The sequence below is a fragment of the Pan paniscus genome, chromosome 7 (assembly GCF_029289425.2).
Source record: "Pan paniscus chromosome 7, NHGRI_mPanPan1-v2.0_pri, whole genome shotgun sequence".
NCBI classification, from domain to species: Eukaryota; Metazoa; Chordata; class Mammalia; order Primates; family Hominidae; genus Pan; species Pan paniscus.
The window spans coordinates 43860449-43882043 of record NC_073256.2 but is presented as its reverse complement, the minus strand read 5'-3'; the positions used below and the strand labels follow the sequence as shown (position 1 = coordinate 43882043).

Genomic DNA, 21595 nt, shown 5'->3' with positions numbered 1-21595 from the left:
TTGTTGCCTCCCTCACTTCTCCTTCATTGTATCACCCTAATCATTCTGACTCACCTAATTAAGCCCCAGTCATCTGAAGTTTCAGGCAATGGGTTAGAGAAGCCGCTCAACCCGGAAAGGCTCTGATCCCCAACCCAGCCTAAAAAACCATTTGTTCCACTTTAGCCACTGAACTGCCCGTGCCAATGCTGGCCTGCTCTACCATAAGGGCCTTCCAGGACAAGACCCCTTAGTCTTCATTGATACATGCTTGCCTTAATTAAAGTACTCTACTTGTCTCCAAAAGATCTGTCCATCATAAAAGTGGGTTCTTTCTCATAAGTAGAAATCAAGAGATATTTGGGCACTTTCCAAGACACACAAAAGTCCCAAATGAAAGTGCATATGCACATATAATAGGTGGCAATTTCACCACTAAGTGGTCAAGAATAGGATGGCTTGAATTCAAAATTTCATGCACACACTCAAATACACACATGTACATTTAAATTCATCTCCTCCATTCACCTATACCTTATATAGTACCCAAAGAATATGAACTTCACTGAGATCGTTAATCAGAGGGTTAACGGTAATTCTCAATTCATCCATTTTACAGAACTAGAAAAGAATTTTATTTGCAATGTAGTCCCCAAAGTATCTCAAAATTAACACACCTACAACAGAATTCGCTTGATTTCCCTGCTCAACTCTAAGTATTACAAATGTCAGCAAACAGCATCACCTCGAACCTAGATCCACCCCAAACCTAGATGTTATCTATGTTTCTTCCCTTTCTCTCATTGCCCCATCAAACCCAACAGCAAATCCTACGAGCTCGAATCAGTCCATTCTCTCCATCTGCCTCTGAGATGGGGCTGGAGTATCTCACACTTAAACCACAATGGCCTCTTAAAGTGGTCACTGGCTTCTACCTTTAGCCTTCAATAATCCATTTTCCATGTGGGAGATGAGATGATCATTTAAAATATAAGCCACATTTTATTACTTCTCTAGTTGTCCCCCAACGGCTTCCCACTACACTTGGAATAAAATCCAAGCTCCTCACTATGGCCTACAAGGCCCCACATCATTTACTATTTGCTGGCCACTCCCGCTCTCTCTCCCAACACTGGGTTCTTGTTACTCCTCACGCATCCACATTTGGTGCCCTATAGGTCCCTGCCTGGGGCAGGTCCTGCTCCCACTAACCCTTACCTGACATCTCTGGAGGCGGCTTCTTCATCTTTCAGTCTCAGCTCACATGATACCACCTCCTCCTCCACCCAGCTCAGCTCAGGCAGCCTTCCCTGCTGGTTCCACCACTCCAACACTGCCTTCATTTAGGGGTTGATTTCTTTACTCCTTGCCTCCCTGAACTCCATGGAACCCACACACACCATCACAGTGGGAGCCTGGTCACATATGCTGCAAAAGCCCTGCACCAATGCAGAACACTTGGCACTCTACGTATGTGACTTAATTTTTTTTTAAGTACTAATGATAGGGGGCTAAGGGATTAAGATCAAGCTTCTCAACATCCTATTGGGAGCAATTTACAATTTTGTCTTGGTGTTTTGCTGATTGAGGTGAAATCCAGCCAGGTAATGAGCTCATAAGAGAGATTTAAGCTCTGATGAAGGCAACAGGGGGCCCAGGGACCAGGTGACATTCCACTGCAGCCTCCAAACATGGCCAGTGCACTGAAGTGACCATTAAATCTAAGCAACCAGAGGACGCACATTGCCAGTCTCTTCCCCAGCTCAGGTTCTTCTTTAATAACATATAAGGGAAAAGTAACCACACGCAGGCCATCACAGACAATGTGTAATGAAGCAACTCTCCTAGTCAATTTCATGGGTCCTCTGTCGCCCTAACCTTTTGTTTTCCACACTCACCATCCTTTACTGTCCTAAATGGTGTCTAGAATGAGGACTCTGATGTGCTTCAATAAATGAAGAGGAAATGAACTAGTGAACCATCCATAAGAAAATACATTTTAATTTCACACTCAGGTTTTCTTTCTGTGGTTTAAAGTTGATACTGATTTTTGGACATCAGGGTTTACTATACATACAAACTTTTGGGTAAGAGAATATTCCCTTGGTCGAACACTCCATGCCCCAACCATTCTGAATACATGGAAATGTACCATAACTGGAAAATATAATGAAACAACTTTAAAAGAAGACCTTCTGAAAAGAAAGCAGATACAGAGACTGAGCATAAATTATGTGTGGGGAAAACACTGCCCACTTCCACCTGGAAAGGAGGGACAGTCATTCAGCCAGATGGGTTTCAAGTCATTAAACATTTTTTAAAAACAATCAGAAAGGTACATATTCATTTAAAAATTCAAAAAAATATAAAAAATAGCAAATAAAAATAGAATAATAAATGTAAATAAAATGCTGAAAGAATAAAAACATAAAGAATGAAAAAATAAATTACAACCCTGAAACATGAAGTTTTCATACTACTGACATTTCAGACCAGGCACAGTGGCTCACGCCTGTAATTCCAGCACTTTGGGAGGCAGAGGTGGGCAGATCCCTTGAGCCCAGGAGTTTGAGACCAGACTGGGTAACATAGAGAGACCCTGTCTCTACAAAAAATATAAACATTAGCTGGGCATGGTGACGTGCCCTTTGGTCCCAGCTACTTGGGGGGCTAAGGTTGGAGGATCGCTTGAGCCCGGGAAGCAGAGTGCAGTGACCCAACATTGTGCCACTGAACTCTCGCCTGGGTGACAGAGCCAGACCCTGTCTCAAAAACAAAAACAAAAAACCCTAAAAAACTCTAAAGAAACAACAACAGAAAAACACTTTAGCATGTGATCTATCCAGTCTTCTTTACTATACATATTTCAAATCTGTATTATTTTAAAAGGAAGATCATACCGTACTCATGCTTAATACCTTTGTTTTATCATTTAAGAATGTATCGGGCCAGGCGCAGTGGCTCATGCCTGTAATTCCAGCACTTTCGGAGGCCGAGGCGGGGGGATCACGAGGTCAGGAGATCGAGACCATCCTGGCTAACATGTCAAACCCCATCTCTACTAAAAATACAAAAAAATTAGCTGGGCATGGTGGTATGCGCCTGTAGTCCCAGCCACTCGGGAGGCTGCAGCAGGAGAATCGCTTGAACCTGTAAGGTGGAGGCTGCAGTGAGCCAAGATTACACCACTGCACTCCAGCCTGGGTGACAGAGCAAGACTCCATCTCAAAAAAAAAAAACAAAAGAATCTATCATGGTCGTCTTTCCTCATTAACATACCCTACATTTGAAATGACTGAAGGTACATACTTTCACATTCATTTTTGTCATACCTGATAGATTTTTTTCCATTAGATAAATTTCTAGATGAGGTATTACTGGACAAATGTGACACTTTTTCCTTTTCCTTAAAAATTTTCTTTTTTGTTTTTATTCAGACTATCTATTTCTATCCTGAAGAATTTATATCTCCATTAGCATCAAAACTGAAATACAGGACCAATTTTTGCCCAATCTCATCAAGGACAAAGATGTCTAATCTTTTTCAAATGTATAGGTAAAAGATGGTGTGTGTGTGCATGCATGTGTGTGCGTGCGTATCAAAATTCTTTTGATAGTATGAAATTTTTTAAAAAGTTTATTGACCATTTAAGTTTTTCTTTTGTAAATTACCTGTTTTTGTTTTCCATTCGGGCTATTTATCATTCTTTTATTGATTTATAAAAGCTTTAACTGAGAAAAGCTATTAACCTTTCATCTGTACTATATGTAACTTTTTTGCAGGTTGTCTGCCTTTAATTTTATTTTTTTCAATAAAGTTTCTTTTAAAAATACATATGCTCAATTCTACAAACCTTTTCTTTCTTCCTTAGAAAAACATTTTAACAGTTTGGAAATACAGCTATTTCTGAAGGGTAGGAAAGTCACTGGGGTTGTGAATGTTCCCTGCAAAGGTACTTGCTCTTTTGTGGTTTCTTCTGTGTTTGATGGAACTGTTATGCTAGAAATCCAAACAGGGAATAATCCTATCTCTAGTGCTTAGTTGGTAGCTAAGCACAGTGTCAACAAGGAAACACTCATCTCAGGAAACACCTCCCCCGAGATGACTGCTGCTTCTGCTAGCGACAGCAGATTATGATCCTAGATTTGCACACTCAATATTGTCATGAAGTCATCTGCTGTATTAGGTACAATCTTTCCATAGGAATCTGCTTCCCCAAGTCCTGAGGTCATTACTGCCCCAGAATTTTGCTGATCTACAAAAACTTCTCATGAGTCTTCTCCAACAGACACACAGCCCAAATCCATCTTCAGCCCTGCAGTTCTGAAATAAGGCAATTCTAAGAACTAACTGCTCACAGAGCTGAACACCAGTGTGCAGAGTGAGGGAAAAAGCACACAGAGTGACAGCTGATAATCTAAACATCTTCACTGCAGTTAACATTACCTCAAGTAGAGCACTCGAGATTGGATGATGAATCTAAACAAGTACTTCAAGGCTTTCAACGCAGCAAAAAGCAGTTCAGTCTTGCTGGAGTCATCTGCATTAGCCACATAGAAGTTCAGTACCTTGGAGAGTTTCCTTAGAAGAATGAGAAAGAAAAATTAAGCCAATGAGCAACAGGATACTCTGAGGCTTGGGTAAGTTATCTAAGAGGGGAACATGGCATCCTGGAAGTAGAAGTCATAACTAATTATATCTTCTAGAATATGCCCTGAACAGCAAAATTAACTCTTTTCCAATTAAGTTTCCTCATCTGCCATCTAGGTTTGGAACTACCTTCTGCTGAGAAATACTAGAAAAGGTTTCTTTCCCTTTGTGGGATTAAACCGGAGGGTTATGAAATGAAATGGTTGAACTGACCCAAATTGCTAGGATATTTTAATCTCTGGTATGCAATTCTGACATCTTCAGATGCTCCCATAAATGAGGGATTATGCCTGCCTACAGAAGTTGACTTAAAAGAAGCCTAATTCCTTTTATTCTGCCTCAACCCATTGGGATTCATCAATATGGAGCCAGATAGAAACTTTATGGAGTGAAGAAAGAGGAGCTCAATCCGACTCTCCAGAACATTCATGGTTCTAAGCATTCAACAGATAAAGCTGTTTGGGGGTTATAGGTTGCTCTTTGTGTCTTTCTAGAGTTTTTGGGCTAGGAATGGTCTTCATTTTGTGCTATGCCTTAGACTTTGGAGGGCACTGATATTTTAATCTTAAACTTTCCTTCTGGGGATCCTTGAGCTTTCCTAGAATAATAATAATAGTTATATATAATAATAGTCATATATAATAACATAATAATAGTCATATATAATAATAATTATTATTATTATTATTTAGATGAAGTCTCATTCTGTCACCCAGGATGGAGTGCAGTGGCGTGATCTCTGCCTCCTGGGTTCAAGCACTCGGCCGAATTATTATTTTTTAAAAAGGAAACATATAGAATTGATCAAGTCTTGCAAGTAAACCCAGATTACTACCACCTGGAGTGCTGCATTTGGCTCGGTATGATCACAGTGATGGGATTTCCTCATTTGTAGCTATTGCCCACCTGGATGTGAGGCTCCTGGGTGGAACGGCCACTGTCACTGGTGTTCTTGCTGACAAGTCAGCGGGCAGCAATCTACATGATGTGGCTTAAGCCACTGTCATAAGAAGATCATGGACCAATCCAGCTACATTCCTATCACTATTTATCACATTCTGCACAATAACTGGAAGGCAACGGGTGGGTGTGGCAGGCACATACAATGCCATGGTGAGCTGAGTGCTCTGGGGAGGAATGCGGAGTGGACATCAGTTGCTTTCCTTAGTCAGGGGCCCATAAACCAACGATAGAAGGCAGGCTGCACTACAAAAAAGGTAGAGACCACTGCCTCTTATGCAAAAGATGGGAAAACGAAATCTTCTCATATCCTATAAGTAATACATTTTACAAAGCATTTGTGGTACAGGGTTGAGGGCATGACCTTTTCTTCTATCAAACTTGGTCTCGTTTAATTCATGGTTTGATCTCCTTGATGTCCCACGCCGATCCCACTGATATTCAACCTCTGAGATCCTGGGTTGAGTCATTTGTTATTGATTTTGCTCTTGATTTTTTTTTTCTTTTTAGATACTAAGTCTTGCTCTGTCACTCAGGCTGGAGTGCAATGGCATGATCACAGCTCACTGCAGCCTTGACTTCCCTGGGCTTAAGCAATCCTCTCACCTAAGCCTCTCGAGTAGCTAGGACTACAGGTGTGTGTCACCACACCTGGCTAACTTTTTAATTTTTTGTAAAGATAGGTTCTTGTTATGTTGCCTAGGCTGGTCTTGAATTCCTGGCCTCAGGCAATCCTCCTGCCTTAGCCCCACAAAGTGCTGGAATTGCAGGTATGAGCAACCACGCCTGGCCTATTCTGGATTCTTAAGGAGATTTTGCCTGATCCAGAATGAAGACCCTGATCTTAGCCCCCTTTCCAGAGTTAGAATACTTAGATGGTTCCCTTTTTCCACCAGGAAGCTTAGAATAAGAGTTCTGCCTTAACAGGCACATTTACTGAATAGTAATAGGTCCATCTCGTTTCTCAACAATCCAGTCCTAAGAGTACAAATCCAAAGATCCAACAACATGTAGTTCCTTCAGATCATACTTACACATATGCCAAAGTGGCGCTGAAGTGCTTGTAAATGTAGGTTTCAAGTACAGGATTAAAATGCTGGAACTTGATGTCTCCTATCAGTGAAATAATAAATACCTGCCAAAAGTGAAAAATAGAAATAGCAGCATTGCACAATCCCAAGTATTCTGTCAACAAGCTGCATTTTAACATCTCGGTGCCTTCTTTCCTCTCTGGATCTTTTCTGCAGCATTCCCACTCTACTATTCCAGAGCTGATGTCAAGTCTTGAGGATTGTATTTATTTAGCACAAATAGAGAGACTATTATGTGTCAGGCACTATGTTAAATGCTGTAAAGAAACCAACTCAAGCCAGCATCCTTGGCCTCAGGGAGCTGACTATCTCAAAGACAGGGGAGTCGATGCCCAGGTAACCTAACGGGCAGGAGGAAGGAGGCTCTGGAAAGGTGTTTTCTCTAATCCAAGGATGCAGCTAATGAAACATTCCATGACATTTTTCTCCTGTGTACACTATGAGTGCCCCCAGTAACAACTTCACCAGAGTTTTATCTCCCAATTACCTCTTGCATATTCCCTTGCACTGCTATCAGGCACATGACCTAAAATCAGCCACACTACCCCGTTTAAGACAGAGGGGTCAAAAGAAAGAGGCATTTGGGATTTCCATCTATGCCCACAGCCAGCTGCTATGTCCCTCAGGAATTTGTTTCCAGACCTTGTCCCACAGCAACCATAACCACTGTCTCTCTTTCCCATAAACCCGAGTCCAACCAGTTGGATCTCTACTAGGTGGCCTTTTCTTTCTTTATCTTAAACCTTAGCTTTAATGCCCTAATCATTTCCTAAACTGACTAGTTTCTCAAAGCTGGTGAATCGCCTAAAGCTGCAACTGACCTTCTTCCTCAGCTGTGGCATTCAGGTAAAATCCTGTCCTGAAATTTCACCCCACCAAGGTGAAAACGATGCTTGCTTTGAGCCTTTCAGCTTCTTCCCCTCCACCCTCACCTCTGGCTTTCCCAGATTCTGATATCACTTATCCCTGATCTGATTTCAATTCTTGCAATGGGTTGTAGGTTTAAGTGCTTTGTGCGACAAATTCAATTTTCTGCTGGGTTGAATATTCTGCCTAATGAGGCTCAGATTCACCTCTGACTTGTGAATTCAGTCTCCCTTGCATAAACACACCAGTGCACACACACATCCAACATGTAACAATGCTCCAGACCATGGTAATGTGAGTTAAAATGATTCCTGATTTCTAATAAAAATAAAACACCTTATCTTCTCTAATGAGAAAGAGCATATCAAAAAATGAGACCTAACAGGAAACAAACAAAGGCCTGAAATATAAGTCATTTGTTTCTAATAGTACTTCTAGGAATTCAGCCTAAAACAATAACCAGAGAGATGTAAACAAATATTTATGTGAGAAGATATTCACACAATCACTTATAATAGTGAAATATTGAAAACTACAAAGTTGCAACAATAAACACTAGTTAATATGTTTAACTGCTTACCAGTGCGTCAAACACAAGGAAGTCATAGGTTTCACTGTCTGACATTTCCATCATTATGTTAAAAAGTGCATCTAGTGTATCTTGCAGAAACTGAAGATAAGAAAAACGGAGAGGTTATTTTGATGCTTTCATTCAGCTCCACACCACAGAAATCTGGGTACAACTAGGTTTAAATCAAAGAGGTTTAAAATAGCATTTTTTAAAAAACTGGCACACTTGTTTAACAACGTAGATAAGTTTTATATTTACAATGAATGGTTTAATTTTAAATGTTGAACCAATTAGGTATAATTGGATAGATATATATGTATGTATGTGTATTTCTAACTATGAATATATAAACATACCTTAACAATCTCTCCTCCATCCACTTCCATTAACTTCTTTAGGTTGTGTTTAATGTTCTGGGAGTTGGAACGCCAATTTAACAAGCCTAACAGGTCAACTAGGAAGAACAACCACAAACATTAGATACAGGTGAGAACAACCCAGACCATTGCAGGACATAGCTAAAGAATTCTCTAGAACAGGTAATTGCTCTCAATAGTGGCTAATTCAAGATGCCTTATATATTCTTTTAATTTACTGTCTCCTAAGTCAGAGAAAACCTTGTGGTCCTCTTTCATTCTTCAAAGAGAAAAAAATTAACTATTAATGTGTAAGAACTTAGAATATCTGACTGAAACTAACATTTCTCAAATAATGACATCATGGTCATAAGAAGTAAAGCTAAGAAGCATGCTAATGTAACCTTCCTACTTTTAATTTCCTGCCTTATTTAACTTGTCACTTATCACTACCTATGTCTGGGTGGATTCAGAGGGAAAGAGAACATAGGTATGTGTGTATCTCTCTCTCTCTCTCTCTCTCTCTATATATATATATATATGCATTAATTTATTTCAACATCATGACTGCACAGTAGATTTTATTTTTTTCATCTTTTAGATGAGGAAACTGAGGCTTTGTGAAGTTAAATTACATGTCTTAGGAGAGGTAGAAATGGAATTTTATTACATATTTATCTGATTTGAAAAACCAACTCCTTGCTACTCTATCATACTGTTTTCCCCAGAGTTCTTTGAAGAAATAGACAAGCAAATCAGACAGGTGGCTATTTCAAAGAAAAGGTGGAACAGATTCATAACCCTTAGCATAAGTCTGGGATAAAAATCTTAAGACATTTTTTGACTTACAATGGAGAATTCTGAAACTTTAAGCCACTTACAGGTTTAATAAATGTTGAGCTATTAAAAATGTCAAAAGGGCTGGGCACAGTGGCTAACACCTGTAATCCCAACACTTTAGGAAGCCAAGACAGGAGGATTACTTGAGCTCAGGAGTTCAAGACCAGCCTGGGCAACATGGAGAGACCCTGTCTCTATTAAGAAATACATATGTGTGTGTGTGTGTGTGTGTGTGTGTGTGTGTGTGTGTGTCACAGAGAAACTGCAGTTATCTGGACTGTTACTGTATTATCACCTAGTTTAGTACATCAAGCTACTATTTCTTTTCAGAGCACTATCTGGTAAATGTAGCAATACATACTTTTTTTTTTTTTTTTTGAGAGACAAGGTCTCGCTCTGTCACCCGGGCTGGGGTGCAGTGGTGCAATCTCATGCAGTGGTGCAATCACACAATCTCAGCTCATTGCAACCTGCAACCTCCACCTCCCGGGATCAAGCATTCCTCCCACCTCAGCCTCCAGAATAGCTGGGACTACAGATGCACCACCACACCTGGCTAATTTTTGTATTTCTTGTAGAGAAGGGCTTTCGCCATGTTGCCCAGGCTGGTCTTGAACTCCTGAGCTTCAAGCAAGCCACCTGCCTCGGCCTCCCAGAGTGCCTCCCAAATCCCTCCCAAAGGGATTACAAGTGTGAGCCACTGCACCCGGCTGATATTTTTCAATCAATGAATTTGTAGAAATATATAAGTAGTTACACATGTATTTTTCATAAACAGTCAAAGTCCTTCTTGAGGGTGTTTATCAACACCCTCCAAAACCTATTGCCTAGGGATTCCTCGTGTCTACAGGATAAACTTCCAATGCCACACAGAGAATGTAATAAGGCCCCACCTATATCACTCCTGCATACTTCTAACCACCACCATTCTCTTTTACCCTTTAGCAGTCAGAGAAATCCAATCACTACGGCCCAACCATGGCAGGTTCTGAAATATCTCTGTGTCTTTGTGTATATTCTTCCCTTTGCCTGAAATACCCAGAAATACTATGTATTTGGTAAGATGTACTTGGTATCTCCTTGACTCTTCCCATAGTTTTGAGCCATTTGAAGGCAGGAATCATATAGTATTCATTCTTTTATCTTGCCTTAGTACTAGCCATCTATTAGGTGTTCAATACATGTTTGATGAAGGAATAAATGAATGAATGGAAAGGGAACCAGTAGCCCTAAGGAAACTGATAATATGCTCAATCCAATCATTAATATATTCATTCATCCACTAGGCACCATCTACTTCCATATTCTCCAGCTCTTATTTCTGTCACAGGCTAGTCGAAGGTATTGCTCATTCCATCACTTGACTCATAGCTGCTGGAGGAAAAGGATTTAGTCCCTTCACCAGGGGTGAATATTCACCCAGCAGCTTCAGCTCCGGCAAAGTACCCATCTATCAGCCCAGAGGTTTATTTCCTAGTGATACCTGCATGCCAGATCACTGCTCACATAGGAAAATATTTTGGCATCTGGTGAATTGTTAAGGTCTTAGGGCCAGGAGAGCAGTGACATGGGGTTACAGAAAGAGCCCCACGCTTGCTGTGTTTCTAAGATTTATACAGGTTTATCCATATAGCTCTAGTTATTTTTTTTCTCGCTGTATAGTGTCTATTCAATTGTATGGGTGTACACAATTTGTTTATCCACTCTGCTGCTGATAAATACTTGGGTTGTCTCTAGTTTTTTTTGCTATCATAAGCAATTCCGCCATGAACATTCTCATACATCTCCTGGTATACAGGTAGAGCAGCTTCTCTGGGGTAGAAAACTAAGGTGGGATTTCTGGGGCATCAGGAAGAATATCTTCAACCATATTAAATATTATGCAAAGTCACTGTCCTCATTTTACATTCTCGTCAGAAATGTGTAGGAATTCAGGATATTTCAAATCTTCAGTAATGCTGAGTAAAAGCGCAAGTTACATGAATTCACACGTGACACAAGACTTCAATTAGACAGTTCAATTATTAACTACATTAATACTGTAGACTGTATAGTACTGTATACTGTATACTTGAAAATTGCTAAGAGAATAGATTTTGAGTGTTCTTACCACCAAAAAATAAGTAAGGTGGCATGCAAAAGTCGCCAGCTGCAGGAGATTACTGAGCACTTGAAATGTGGCTAGGGCAACTAAGGGACTGACTCATAATTTAATTTATTTACATAAAATTTAAAAATGCAAAATGAAACAATATACCGTAAGGGATACAGATGTGGCAAAACTATAAAGAGAAGCAAGAGAATAACAATCCCCAAATTTAGGGTAGTAACTGCCTTCTACCCTAAAGGAGAGAATTTAAGAACACATACTTTTAAAGAGAAAAGAACGACAAAGCTATTCAGACTCAAAAGGTTAAAAGTCATTGGAGTTCGTAACAAACAGATCTTGGAGACTCTGTAACTGCAAAACGATAAACTATAAACTGTTTGGAGCTACAAAGAGCTGCTTTCAAAATACAAGTCCACGACTTAGGAGCTTAAGAAAGATGTTTTGCCACTTTAAAACTCAATTTTCTGATCAATAAGCTGGAGATGATCTGGCAAAGTTGGTGCTGGAGGGTGCAATGACTAACTTTGAGTATGAACCTCCTGGCCCAAGGCCACGCACATCTGGGGACCTGCACATTCCTCTCTTTTTCCTAGAAAACAAATCTATTCTTACCTTCCAGTGGGCCCAGAAACCAATGATCCCACACAAATTGGTCTGTTTTAGTTTCTAAAAAACAAATCAAGTAAACAAAAGAGTCTCCAAGATCTGTTTGTTAAAACTCCAGTGGCTTTTAACCTTTTCAGTCTGAATAACTCTCCTCAGGCGAAGGAGGAATGCCTTTGCTCACTCTCTCAGTGAGAACACTGCTACCCTCTCTACTCAGTCAACACCCTCACAGAGTTAGCTGATGGCTTATTAATGTTCTTCAGCTTTTTATTAAATCAAATTCACTCTTTATGATTTCCATCAAGTCAGAAGAAAGCAAATGCATGAATAATCTGCAATCATTTGTCCCTGGAATACCCCATTTTCCCTGATGCTCGTGATGCCTTTGCCAAGTCTCCGTCTTTCCCTCTCTGTACCCTGTTCCCTCTCCCTGCTCTCAGTCTGTTTGGATGGCAGCTCACTCCTCTCTGATTCAGACGAGGTTTGCCTTTTTAACCCTTCTGACTTTTTTTGTATGTGTTATGATGAGTTTGTCTTTTTTTTAATCAAAACATCAGGAATAAGGATGACAAAATAAAGCATACAGTGTCATCCAAAGGAACATTCTGTGATGATGAAAATGTATATCCATCTGCCCAACACAAAAGTCACCAGCTGCAGAAGACCAGAATGCTTGAAATGCGACTAGGGCAACTAGCGGACTGATTTATAATTTAATTTTATTAATAAAATTTAATTAACAAAAAAATTTTATGTATTTGCAGTGTACAACATGATGTTTTGACACACACACACGGTAGAAGGGTAAATCAAGGTAATTAACACACACATTACCTCACTTATTGTTTGGTGGTGAGAACACTTAAAATCTACTCTCTTACCAATTTTCAAGTATACACTATACTATCAACTATGGACACGAGGATATATAACAGATCTCTTGAACTTATCCCTCTTGTCTCATTGAGCTTTTGTACCTTTTGTCCAACTTCTCCCCAATCTCCCCACCCTCCAATTTTAATTAATTTAAATTTTACAAGCTACATGTGTTTGGGGGCTACCATATCGGGACAGTACAGGCTAGTTAAGAACATTCAGAAGATGGGGTGAAGTAGATATATCAGCAAACGAAGGGTCTACATTGAGAACTGCACGTTGTCAGGAAACCCTACATTTTTGACAGGGAGATAACAAACAGTGTAACAATATGGTTATCTCTAACAGAAATTCCTTTTGCTTTTCATTACTAGTTAATTTCACAAACTTTTATTCTTGTTTTCTTTATTCTTCTTTGATCTGTAGTCCAGAAAGGATAATCTACTAGATGTTCAATAAGTGTTATCCCTCTCAAATATCCCTTGATAGTTTTAAAAGAACATTAATGCTTTATATAGTATACTACCATACTTAGTTTAAAAAATAACATTTTGACATTTCATAGTTAAAAATTTGGAAAATACCAAAAAGAATAAAGAAAACAAGAATTATCAAACTTTGGGTTAGTCCTATTCGTTGTTTTCTGTGTACAAATAGTGATGATGATCGTGATAGCTGACATTATAGTGTTCACTATATAGATCGAATGTGATTTTGTTTTTACGTATTTTAATTTACTGTATTCTTTGAAATAGATACTATTATTGCTCCCATTTTAAAGACAAGGAAACCAATTCACAGAGATATCAAGTCACTTGCCCAAGATGAAACAGCTAGTAAATGGCAGAGCTGGGATTTGAAGCCAGGCAATCTGCCTGCAGGTTGCTCACATATACTTAAATAAAACTGGGATCATACTGTATATAGTGTTAAAAAGTTCACCGTGTCCTTCACTACGTTTTGAAATACCATATTTAGCAGCTGCATATATTTCATCACTTAATTATATTATAAAACATGGTTAAACTGACCCTGACTATCAGACATTTGGGTTGTTTCCAGTATTTCCCTGTTACAAATAATAGGGAAACAACATCCTTGTACATAAATCTTCGTGTACATCTCTCATTGTTTACTTAAGTTCAACTTCCAGGAATCAAATCACAGGCTCAAAGGGTCTGAAGACAGTTAAACTCCTTGATATGCCTTCTAAATTATCTTCCATAAATGTTGTACACATTAACCTACCAGCAGTTCATTGTTAATAGATTGACTTTGTCCATAACATGGGGTATGTTGCTGACGGTTTTGACACGTCTTTTATGTTTCTGGCTTCATTTTTGGTGAGGATGCTTCTACTTGCACATACGGATTAGCCCTAAACTTCACTCTGTGGAGTCTAGCCACTTGTCCAAGTTGAAATACAATCCTTATCTTTTTGTCAACCACGACTTGTTGAAACAAACCTAACACTGAGCCCTTCTAAAGATCAGGGATCTGATCCCTGGGTTTACCCTATAACTACCCTTTTTTGTCTATCTTGGCACCCCTTAAGGCAGAGCTCTTGCCTGTACCTCACTCAAACTGTCTACAAGGTCAAAGGCAACAGTCTCTACACAGCATATAGGAGACAGAATTTCTAGCGCAAGTCCCCTAGGCAGCTCATTCTTGGTTTACTACATCCAGTAGGGTTCCTTACACATTACTTAAGTTAAATAAATAAGAAGTTGATATTGGCTATCATATGTCATAATCTACACAAGAGAGGTTAAAATTGATATCAGAGATTTGAAGGAAAAACCAAATGAACCCCTCTTTGAACTATTCAGCGGAATTTACGGAAAATCCCTGACTGCTTGGAAAAAAATGGGAAAGAAGAGAATATAGGAGGGAAAGACAGAACTCAAACAGGAAGCCCTGCCATACCTGTTTGGACAGGAAACTGATTATATTTCTTTGCCAAGCTCCTCCTCTTACTACCAACATCTCTTCCTGCACATACTACACAGAATGCACTATCAGGGAACATACGGCTTTTGAATTTTACAGTTGCTGTTAATAAATGCATTTATAGGTTTTATGATATTAAATACTAAAATGTTTTTCATCCTGCTCTAAAGTGGACAATGAAACTTCAGAAGAGGCTGTGCAATGTGATCAGCACTACCCAGAATACCACTTGAAAAGCAGACAGCAGAATCCAATTGGCCAACATCCTACCTAATAAGACCCAGCCCCATATAGTCCAGCCCTGTGAGCCTAACCAAGGAGCCCAGAAAGGCTGAGCAAGAAGCTTATTTGTGTCAGTGTATTCACCACTCCTACCATTCTGGGTGAGCTTTGTGGAGCAGATGAGGGTGGCAATCTGAAAGCTGTCTTTAGTGCTATCCTTGCTTGGGGTGAAGGTGACCAGGTTTTTGGATGCTTGAAGCTCTTTTTCTTCCATCTCCATCTTGGTCCCAGGCAGGGTCAGGTAGAATTTAGCATCTTCCATTTTTTTGTTGTCACCCTAAAAGGAAGCATGTTAGGAACACCAAATGATGGCCAAAATCTCTTATATGCAAATAAAAACAATTTCTATCATGCATTTTCAGCATGAGAAGCGTGGACTTATCAAATTATCCTGAAGATCCCTTCCACCTCTGAGATACTCTGATATCTTTCTGTAAACATTGAGCCCAGAAATAATTTCATGATTGAATGGAAACAGAATAAGTTGTGAACTAGAAACCAGAATATCCTAGTCTCTGTTAGAGTAAATACACATATTTCAGAATAAGGTTAAATTTCATTTTCTTCAGTCTCTAAATGGGGACAATTCCAACAATGATAGACTGGATTAAGAAAATATGGCACATATACACCATGGAATACTAGGCATCCATAAAAAAGGATGAGTTCATGTCCTTTGTAGGGACATGGATGAAGCTGGAAACCATCATTCTCAGCAAACTATCGCAAGGACAAAAAACCAAACACCGCATGTTCTCACTCATAGGTGGGAACTGAACAATGAGAACACATGGACACAGGAAGGGGAACATCACACACTAGGGCCTGTTGTGGCGGGGGCGGGGAGGGGGGCGGGATAGCATTAGGAGATATACCTAATGTTAAATGACAAGTTAATGGGTGCAGCACACCAACATGGCACATGTATACATCTGTAACAAACCTGCACGTTGTGCACATGTACCCTAAAACTTGAAGTGTAATTAAAAAATGGGGACAATTATACTTTATTGGGTTGATGGAAGAAGAATTAGCTTGCCATCCCTTCCAAAATGATTCATAAACTAAGATGTTAAGAAAAATATTCCTCAGGTAGATGCATCTCAAAAGAGCAGCCAACTGTGGGGAAATCCCCAGATATTGTTGGCTAAATGAGATCTTCTAGCATCTACTTTATACTCTAAAATCTCAGTAGAAGTGGGAGCTCAGCATCAGTTGGAAGGCAAGAACAAAGACAAAACTTTCAGGGAAGGAAATAAGGCCCCCAGAGCACAGAAATAGTATGTGGCTCATGGTGATGGGAAAACCATATCCACCACACACTACTGAAGCCCAACAGTGCACCTGTCCACATGCCATGCAGGATGATGCAAAGAGCAGATCATGAGAGGCCGACCCCTTACCATTCACTGCTAGGGAACACCATTCACAGGACCTCTCCTGTGAGAGGTCTAAGGAGGTGAGAGCCTCCTTAGAAGACTCAGTAATAATGCAACTCACTCTCTCCAGAAAGCAGGTGGAAAACCACAAAGCTGGAGGGCCCAGAGCCCTCCGGGTTTCTAGATGTTAATGGGCAAGTACAGAAAGCTCTAGAAAGGTTTCTGATGTTTGCACAAATAAATATGAAAGGAGTCTTAAATGCCCATTTGAAAGGGAGTATTTTTCTCAGCCATTTTCTGTTAGCACCACCTTATAAACCACCAGATCGTGCCTCCCATCCTGCAGAGTGGTGCCATCCGGGTTCATCAGCTTCACGAAGGCCACCCCAAATGCTCGCTCCGATTTATCTCTGGCTGAAAAAGCAGAAAGACATGTCTGAGCAGTGCAGAAAGACACCAGGAGGCGATAGCTATGACACGATTTCACATTTTGCTCGGGGGTGTGGCGTTCAACCATATTCTAATAAGCACAACTGAGCAAATTGCAATAAGCCACGTACCATGTGCCACTGAAACTGCCTGGCACCCCCAAGTATGCTCTCCTCTTCCTACATCCCCTAATAAATGAGACTAGCATCTGCCCAGTCATCCAAATCAGAAATGTGGGTGTTGACACCAACTCCACCCCACGTCAACTCCATGTCCTAAATAGCTCTGGAGCCTGTCTCTTCTCTCTCCATCTTGCTGTCCTTCCTGACTTCAGGCCACACTCACCTCTTCTCTTTATTTCTACAAGACCTTCCCAGCGCATCTCTCTGTTTCTAGGCTCTCCCACCAAACACATTCTCTATGTTGGAATGACGTTTCCAAAGTCCAATCCAATCATGTCAACCACGCTGCTTCAAAACACTTGAATGAGAGATCTCAATTTATGTTGCTCTAAAACAGGCTCTGCAAGATATTTATTCTACTCTAGGGTTTATGGTGCTGCCCAAAGTTTCTTTCCCCTTCCTCCCCAGAATACCAGCTCCAGTGCCAGGAAAGAAGATCTGCATGCCCTGTGGCAGCCGGGAGGAGGGTGCAGCTTCATGAGGAGGCAGAGCACCTCTCTCTTGGTCTTCGGAGCCAGTCTCTGAACTCACTGGGTCCCCTGCTTCAGTGGCTCTGAGTAGGGTAACCTGTGGCCTGTTTTTATCATAGGCATGGCTCTGTGGTCTGCTGTGCCTCTTGGGTCCCCACAGTGGTGGAGTAGTCATCCATTGTATGATCATACCTCAATTTGTTTATCCATTCTCCTATTGATGGGGATTTAGGCTATTCTAGTGTTGGAGTACTATGGGTAAAGCTGTTATGAACATAGACCAACCCCTCCCAAAACCTCAAAACCAGAAACCACCCTTGAATTGCACCTCCTTAACATGGTTGAAAAACATCTTCAGCCTTCATGATCCGGCTCCAGCCCAGCTAGAATCAGATTGTCTGGGTGCTAACCTAGCCTGGTCATATGCTAGCCTTGTGACCACAGGCAAGTGCCTAACCTCTCCATGCCTTAGTTTCTTTGTGTATAAATGTAGATAAAAGTAGAATGTACCTTATTATATTCTTGTGGATACTAAACAGGACCATGTACAAATATAGCTTCACATAATACTTCATACAAACTTGATCTTTGTTGTTAATTGACAATTGTTAGTTATTATGCAGAACCATATGAAATGGCTGATATTTGGCCATTTAGACCTAAAAAATGCCAATTTCACACGATTCAACCTGATACTATTATTGCTCCACTGGTCCTGCTTTAGCCATACTGAGTTCATTTGGTTCTCCAAACACACTTCTCCCATCACCCTTCACTGGGCTAATTTCTACTCACCTTCAAGTCTCAGCTAAGATGTAGGAAGTCATATGCATAAATCCCCCAGACTGGGTAAGGTGCTGTGCTACGCATCCATTACAAGTCTTTGCCCCTTGTAATGTACATATCACACTATTCCGTACATAACCACCCACTTTTTCGTTCATCTTCCTAACCAGACCACAAAGACTCTGAGTGGGAGTGTCCAGCTGGCTGTCATAGACCAGTGCCTCGCCTGCAGCCTGTTGTGTAGATGGTGTTCAACACATGCATTTTTGGAAGGAGGGGTTACATTTTTATGCAGTGTGAAATGAGAATAAGACGATTCCAGAAATTTTGTGATCAATCTGAAAACAATCAATTTTCTTCTCTGCTTACACTTTAGTGTAGCCATTTCAAGAACTGTGACCTAAGACTTGAAAGAGTTTTTTCATGAGAAAAATGATAATTTGGGGAGACAAGTGACTAAAGAGTTTTCTTGCTACTGCAACATGGCAACACGCATTGTGAACGTCTAGGAGGGAGATACAATGTATATATAGCCTTTCCTATACCTATTTGATTGTGAAATACAACACTTTTTGTTATAGAGCATCTAGTAGCATCTTAGAGCAGGGGACCTCAAACCCCAGGCCATAAACCCGTACCACTCTGTGGCCTGTTAGGAACTGGGCTACACAGCAGGAGGTAAGCGGAGGAGCAAGCAAAGCTTCATCTGTCTTCACAGCTGCTCCCCACTGCTCGCATTACCACCTGAGCTCCGCCTCCTGTTGGATCAGCAGCAGCGTTAGATTCTCACAGGAGCCGAACCCTATTGTGACCTGTGCATGCAAGGGATCTAGGTTGCACATTCCTTGTGGAAATCTAATGCCTGATGATCTGAACTGTCTCGTTGCAGGAAAACAAGCTCAGGGCTCCCACTGATTCTACATTACAGTGAGTTGTATAATTATTTCATTATATATTACAATGTAATAAGAATAAAGAAAACAATAAATGTAATGTGCTTGAATTACCCTGAAACCATCACCCCACCCCTGGTCCTTGGAAAAACTGGCTTTCACAAAACCAGTCTCTGGTGCCAAAGATTGAGGACTGCTGTCTTTGAGAATATTAGTGTTCACAAAACACATTTTGAGGAAATCCTAATATAGAGTGACAACACAGACCTTGCACGCCCAGCAAAATTCATTATGCTGATTTCCTTAGCAGTGACTTACAAAATACAGTTGCCAAGTCTCTAGTTTCCAAATATCTTATTCTCCAGCTTCACAAGATGGCTGTCAAGCCAGAGCAAATTTTTTTTAAGTGGAAATATGTCATAGACGTCTTAATACTTACTTTCCTGAGATGACCTGTGTCGGAAGGTAAATCTTATATGACAGCGTGTGACTTCTTCTATAGCAATGGATACCTGTGTCATAGTAAGAAATTAATAGTTTACAGACACACAGTACTTTGCATGCATGGTTTATTTCATGGAATTAGGCTCAATTTTATACTTTCCACAGCACAAATTACTAGAGAGTGAGATTTGGTATAGGTTTCATTTAAAGGAGACTGAGCTATTTTCAGATCAAAAGAATCTCAGATCATCTTGCTGTTTATCATAGATTCTGAGCATAGGGATACTGTGAATTTCTAGCATTTTCTGAAGTAAGAAACAGTAATACTTCAGAGGGGAAATACTGGTACTTTGAGGTCCACACAGGACCTTTCAGACTGCAAGATGTGTATAAATATAGTAATAATTGGATCTAGAAGACCCGATTATTCCATAAAGAGGGGGAAAGCTAATAATTAGGGCTTATAAAGCAGTTTTCTGCTGCTTACATATCTACAGGGGAGAGAAGAAACAGAGCCTTAGGGCACTCAAACGAGCAGAGATTTGTGGTGTGCAGTCAAATCATGGCATGATTATACTTTGGAACCTTATGCAAGTATCTAAAATACATATCTGAAGAATTTATATGCATTGAGATAAGTAGTTTTAAAAAGCACAATATAAATTTGTATCAACAGCATCATTCAAAACATATGAACTATAGAAAACTGTTGAAAATGGTTAATTCTAAATTGAGATATATGAATGCAATTAAAAAAATTTTTTTTCTATGAAGAACTCGTGTGACTTCGACAACCAGAAAGAGCTGATGGAGCCCGGGATTCAGAAGAAGTGGACTCTAGTTTGGGCCCTGATACCAGTCAGCTCTAGGATCCTGGGAAGTCACTGAACTTTGAACCTCAGTACCTAATCAGAAAGATGGCATTACAACACCTGCTTGTTCTAGTTGCAGAGCCCTTGTGGGGCTCAAAGGAGATGACTGATCTGAAAAGCACTTTGGAATGTGTAATACACATATTGAAGTTGAAAAGAGGCCCAGAACACTTGGTGAGAGGCCAAGAATAAAAAAATGTTAGGAAACTGTTTGCACAGTGTGAAAATTTCTGTTTGGTTTTGTACCATCTTGGCAGTCTATTATATCCATCACGTCAACCACAAGCTTTGCTATTCAAATTCTCATACATCACTGAGTTTCTTAATGATAAATGCTCTTAATACAGAATTACAATTACTGATTCATTTCTTACTGCACACCATAGGCAACTTATCTAAAAATTTCAAAATAAAGTAGCAATAATTTGGGGGTAAACAGAAGATAGGAATCTAACTGAGGTTTAACAGATAACAGGGGTTACAAATGACTCATTCTCACCTTGACAGTCTCATACCAACAGGGCTGCTTGACTTGGTAATAGACTACTGATTTGTATTCTGAAATGCCTTCATATCCAGCACCAGGGTGAATTGCTTTCTTCAGATGGAAGGAAAAAATTAGAAGGGAATAATTTTGTTTAGAAAAGTAAGAGGACCCCATATACCATGCACAAGCCCCTCACCCCCAAACACGTCCACACATGCCCTACACTGGCACTGATCGGCTGATTAAGTTTGGGGGATGAAGAACAGAGAAGACTGAATTTCCACCACTTTATTCAAGGGTCTATAATATCAATTTGGTAGCAGCTAAGGAACCCAGCACCACCTAAATATTCTTCTTTCCTGTAACTTGTATTTTCTCTTCCCTCCCCAGGCATGCATTCTCCTCTGATTCTTTCCTCTTCTCTCTCAGGGAACATGACGATGACGAGAAGTTAGGTGACAACTGCAGACACGCCGCTGTTTGCAGAAAAGCATTTCTCTTTTCCTGTCTACAT

General features: G+C 40.2%; 1 protein-coding gene across 2 annotated transcripts in view; it reads right to left on the bottom strand.

Moving 5' to 3' along the window:
- Positions 1 to 21595, bottom strand: part of DOCK5 (dedicator of cytokinesis 5) — a 233154-nt gene that overhangs the window by 74838 nt on the left and 136721 nt on the right. For both annotated transcript variants that reach the window (XM_003823556.6, XM_024929894.4), the window contains exons 15-22: positions 21094 to 21192; positions 19718 to 19790; positions 16829 to 16932; positions 15233 to 15416; positions 8476 to 8573; positions 8129 to 8218; positions 6625 to 6725; positions 4427 to 4561 (exon numbers count right to left, since the gene is read on the bottom strand). In XM_003823556.6, coding sequence (XP_003823604.1) covers positions 4427 to 4561; positions 6625 to 6725; positions 8129 to 8218; positions 8476 to 8573; positions 15233 to 15416; positions 16829 to 16932; positions 19718 to 19790; positions 21094 to 21192 — 884 coding nt within the window. The remainder of the gene's footprint in view (positions 1 to 4426; positions 4562 to 6624; positions 6726 to 8128; positions 8219 to 8475; positions 8574 to 15232; positions 15417 to 16828; positions 16933 to 19717; positions 19791 to 21093; positions 21193 to 21595) is intronic.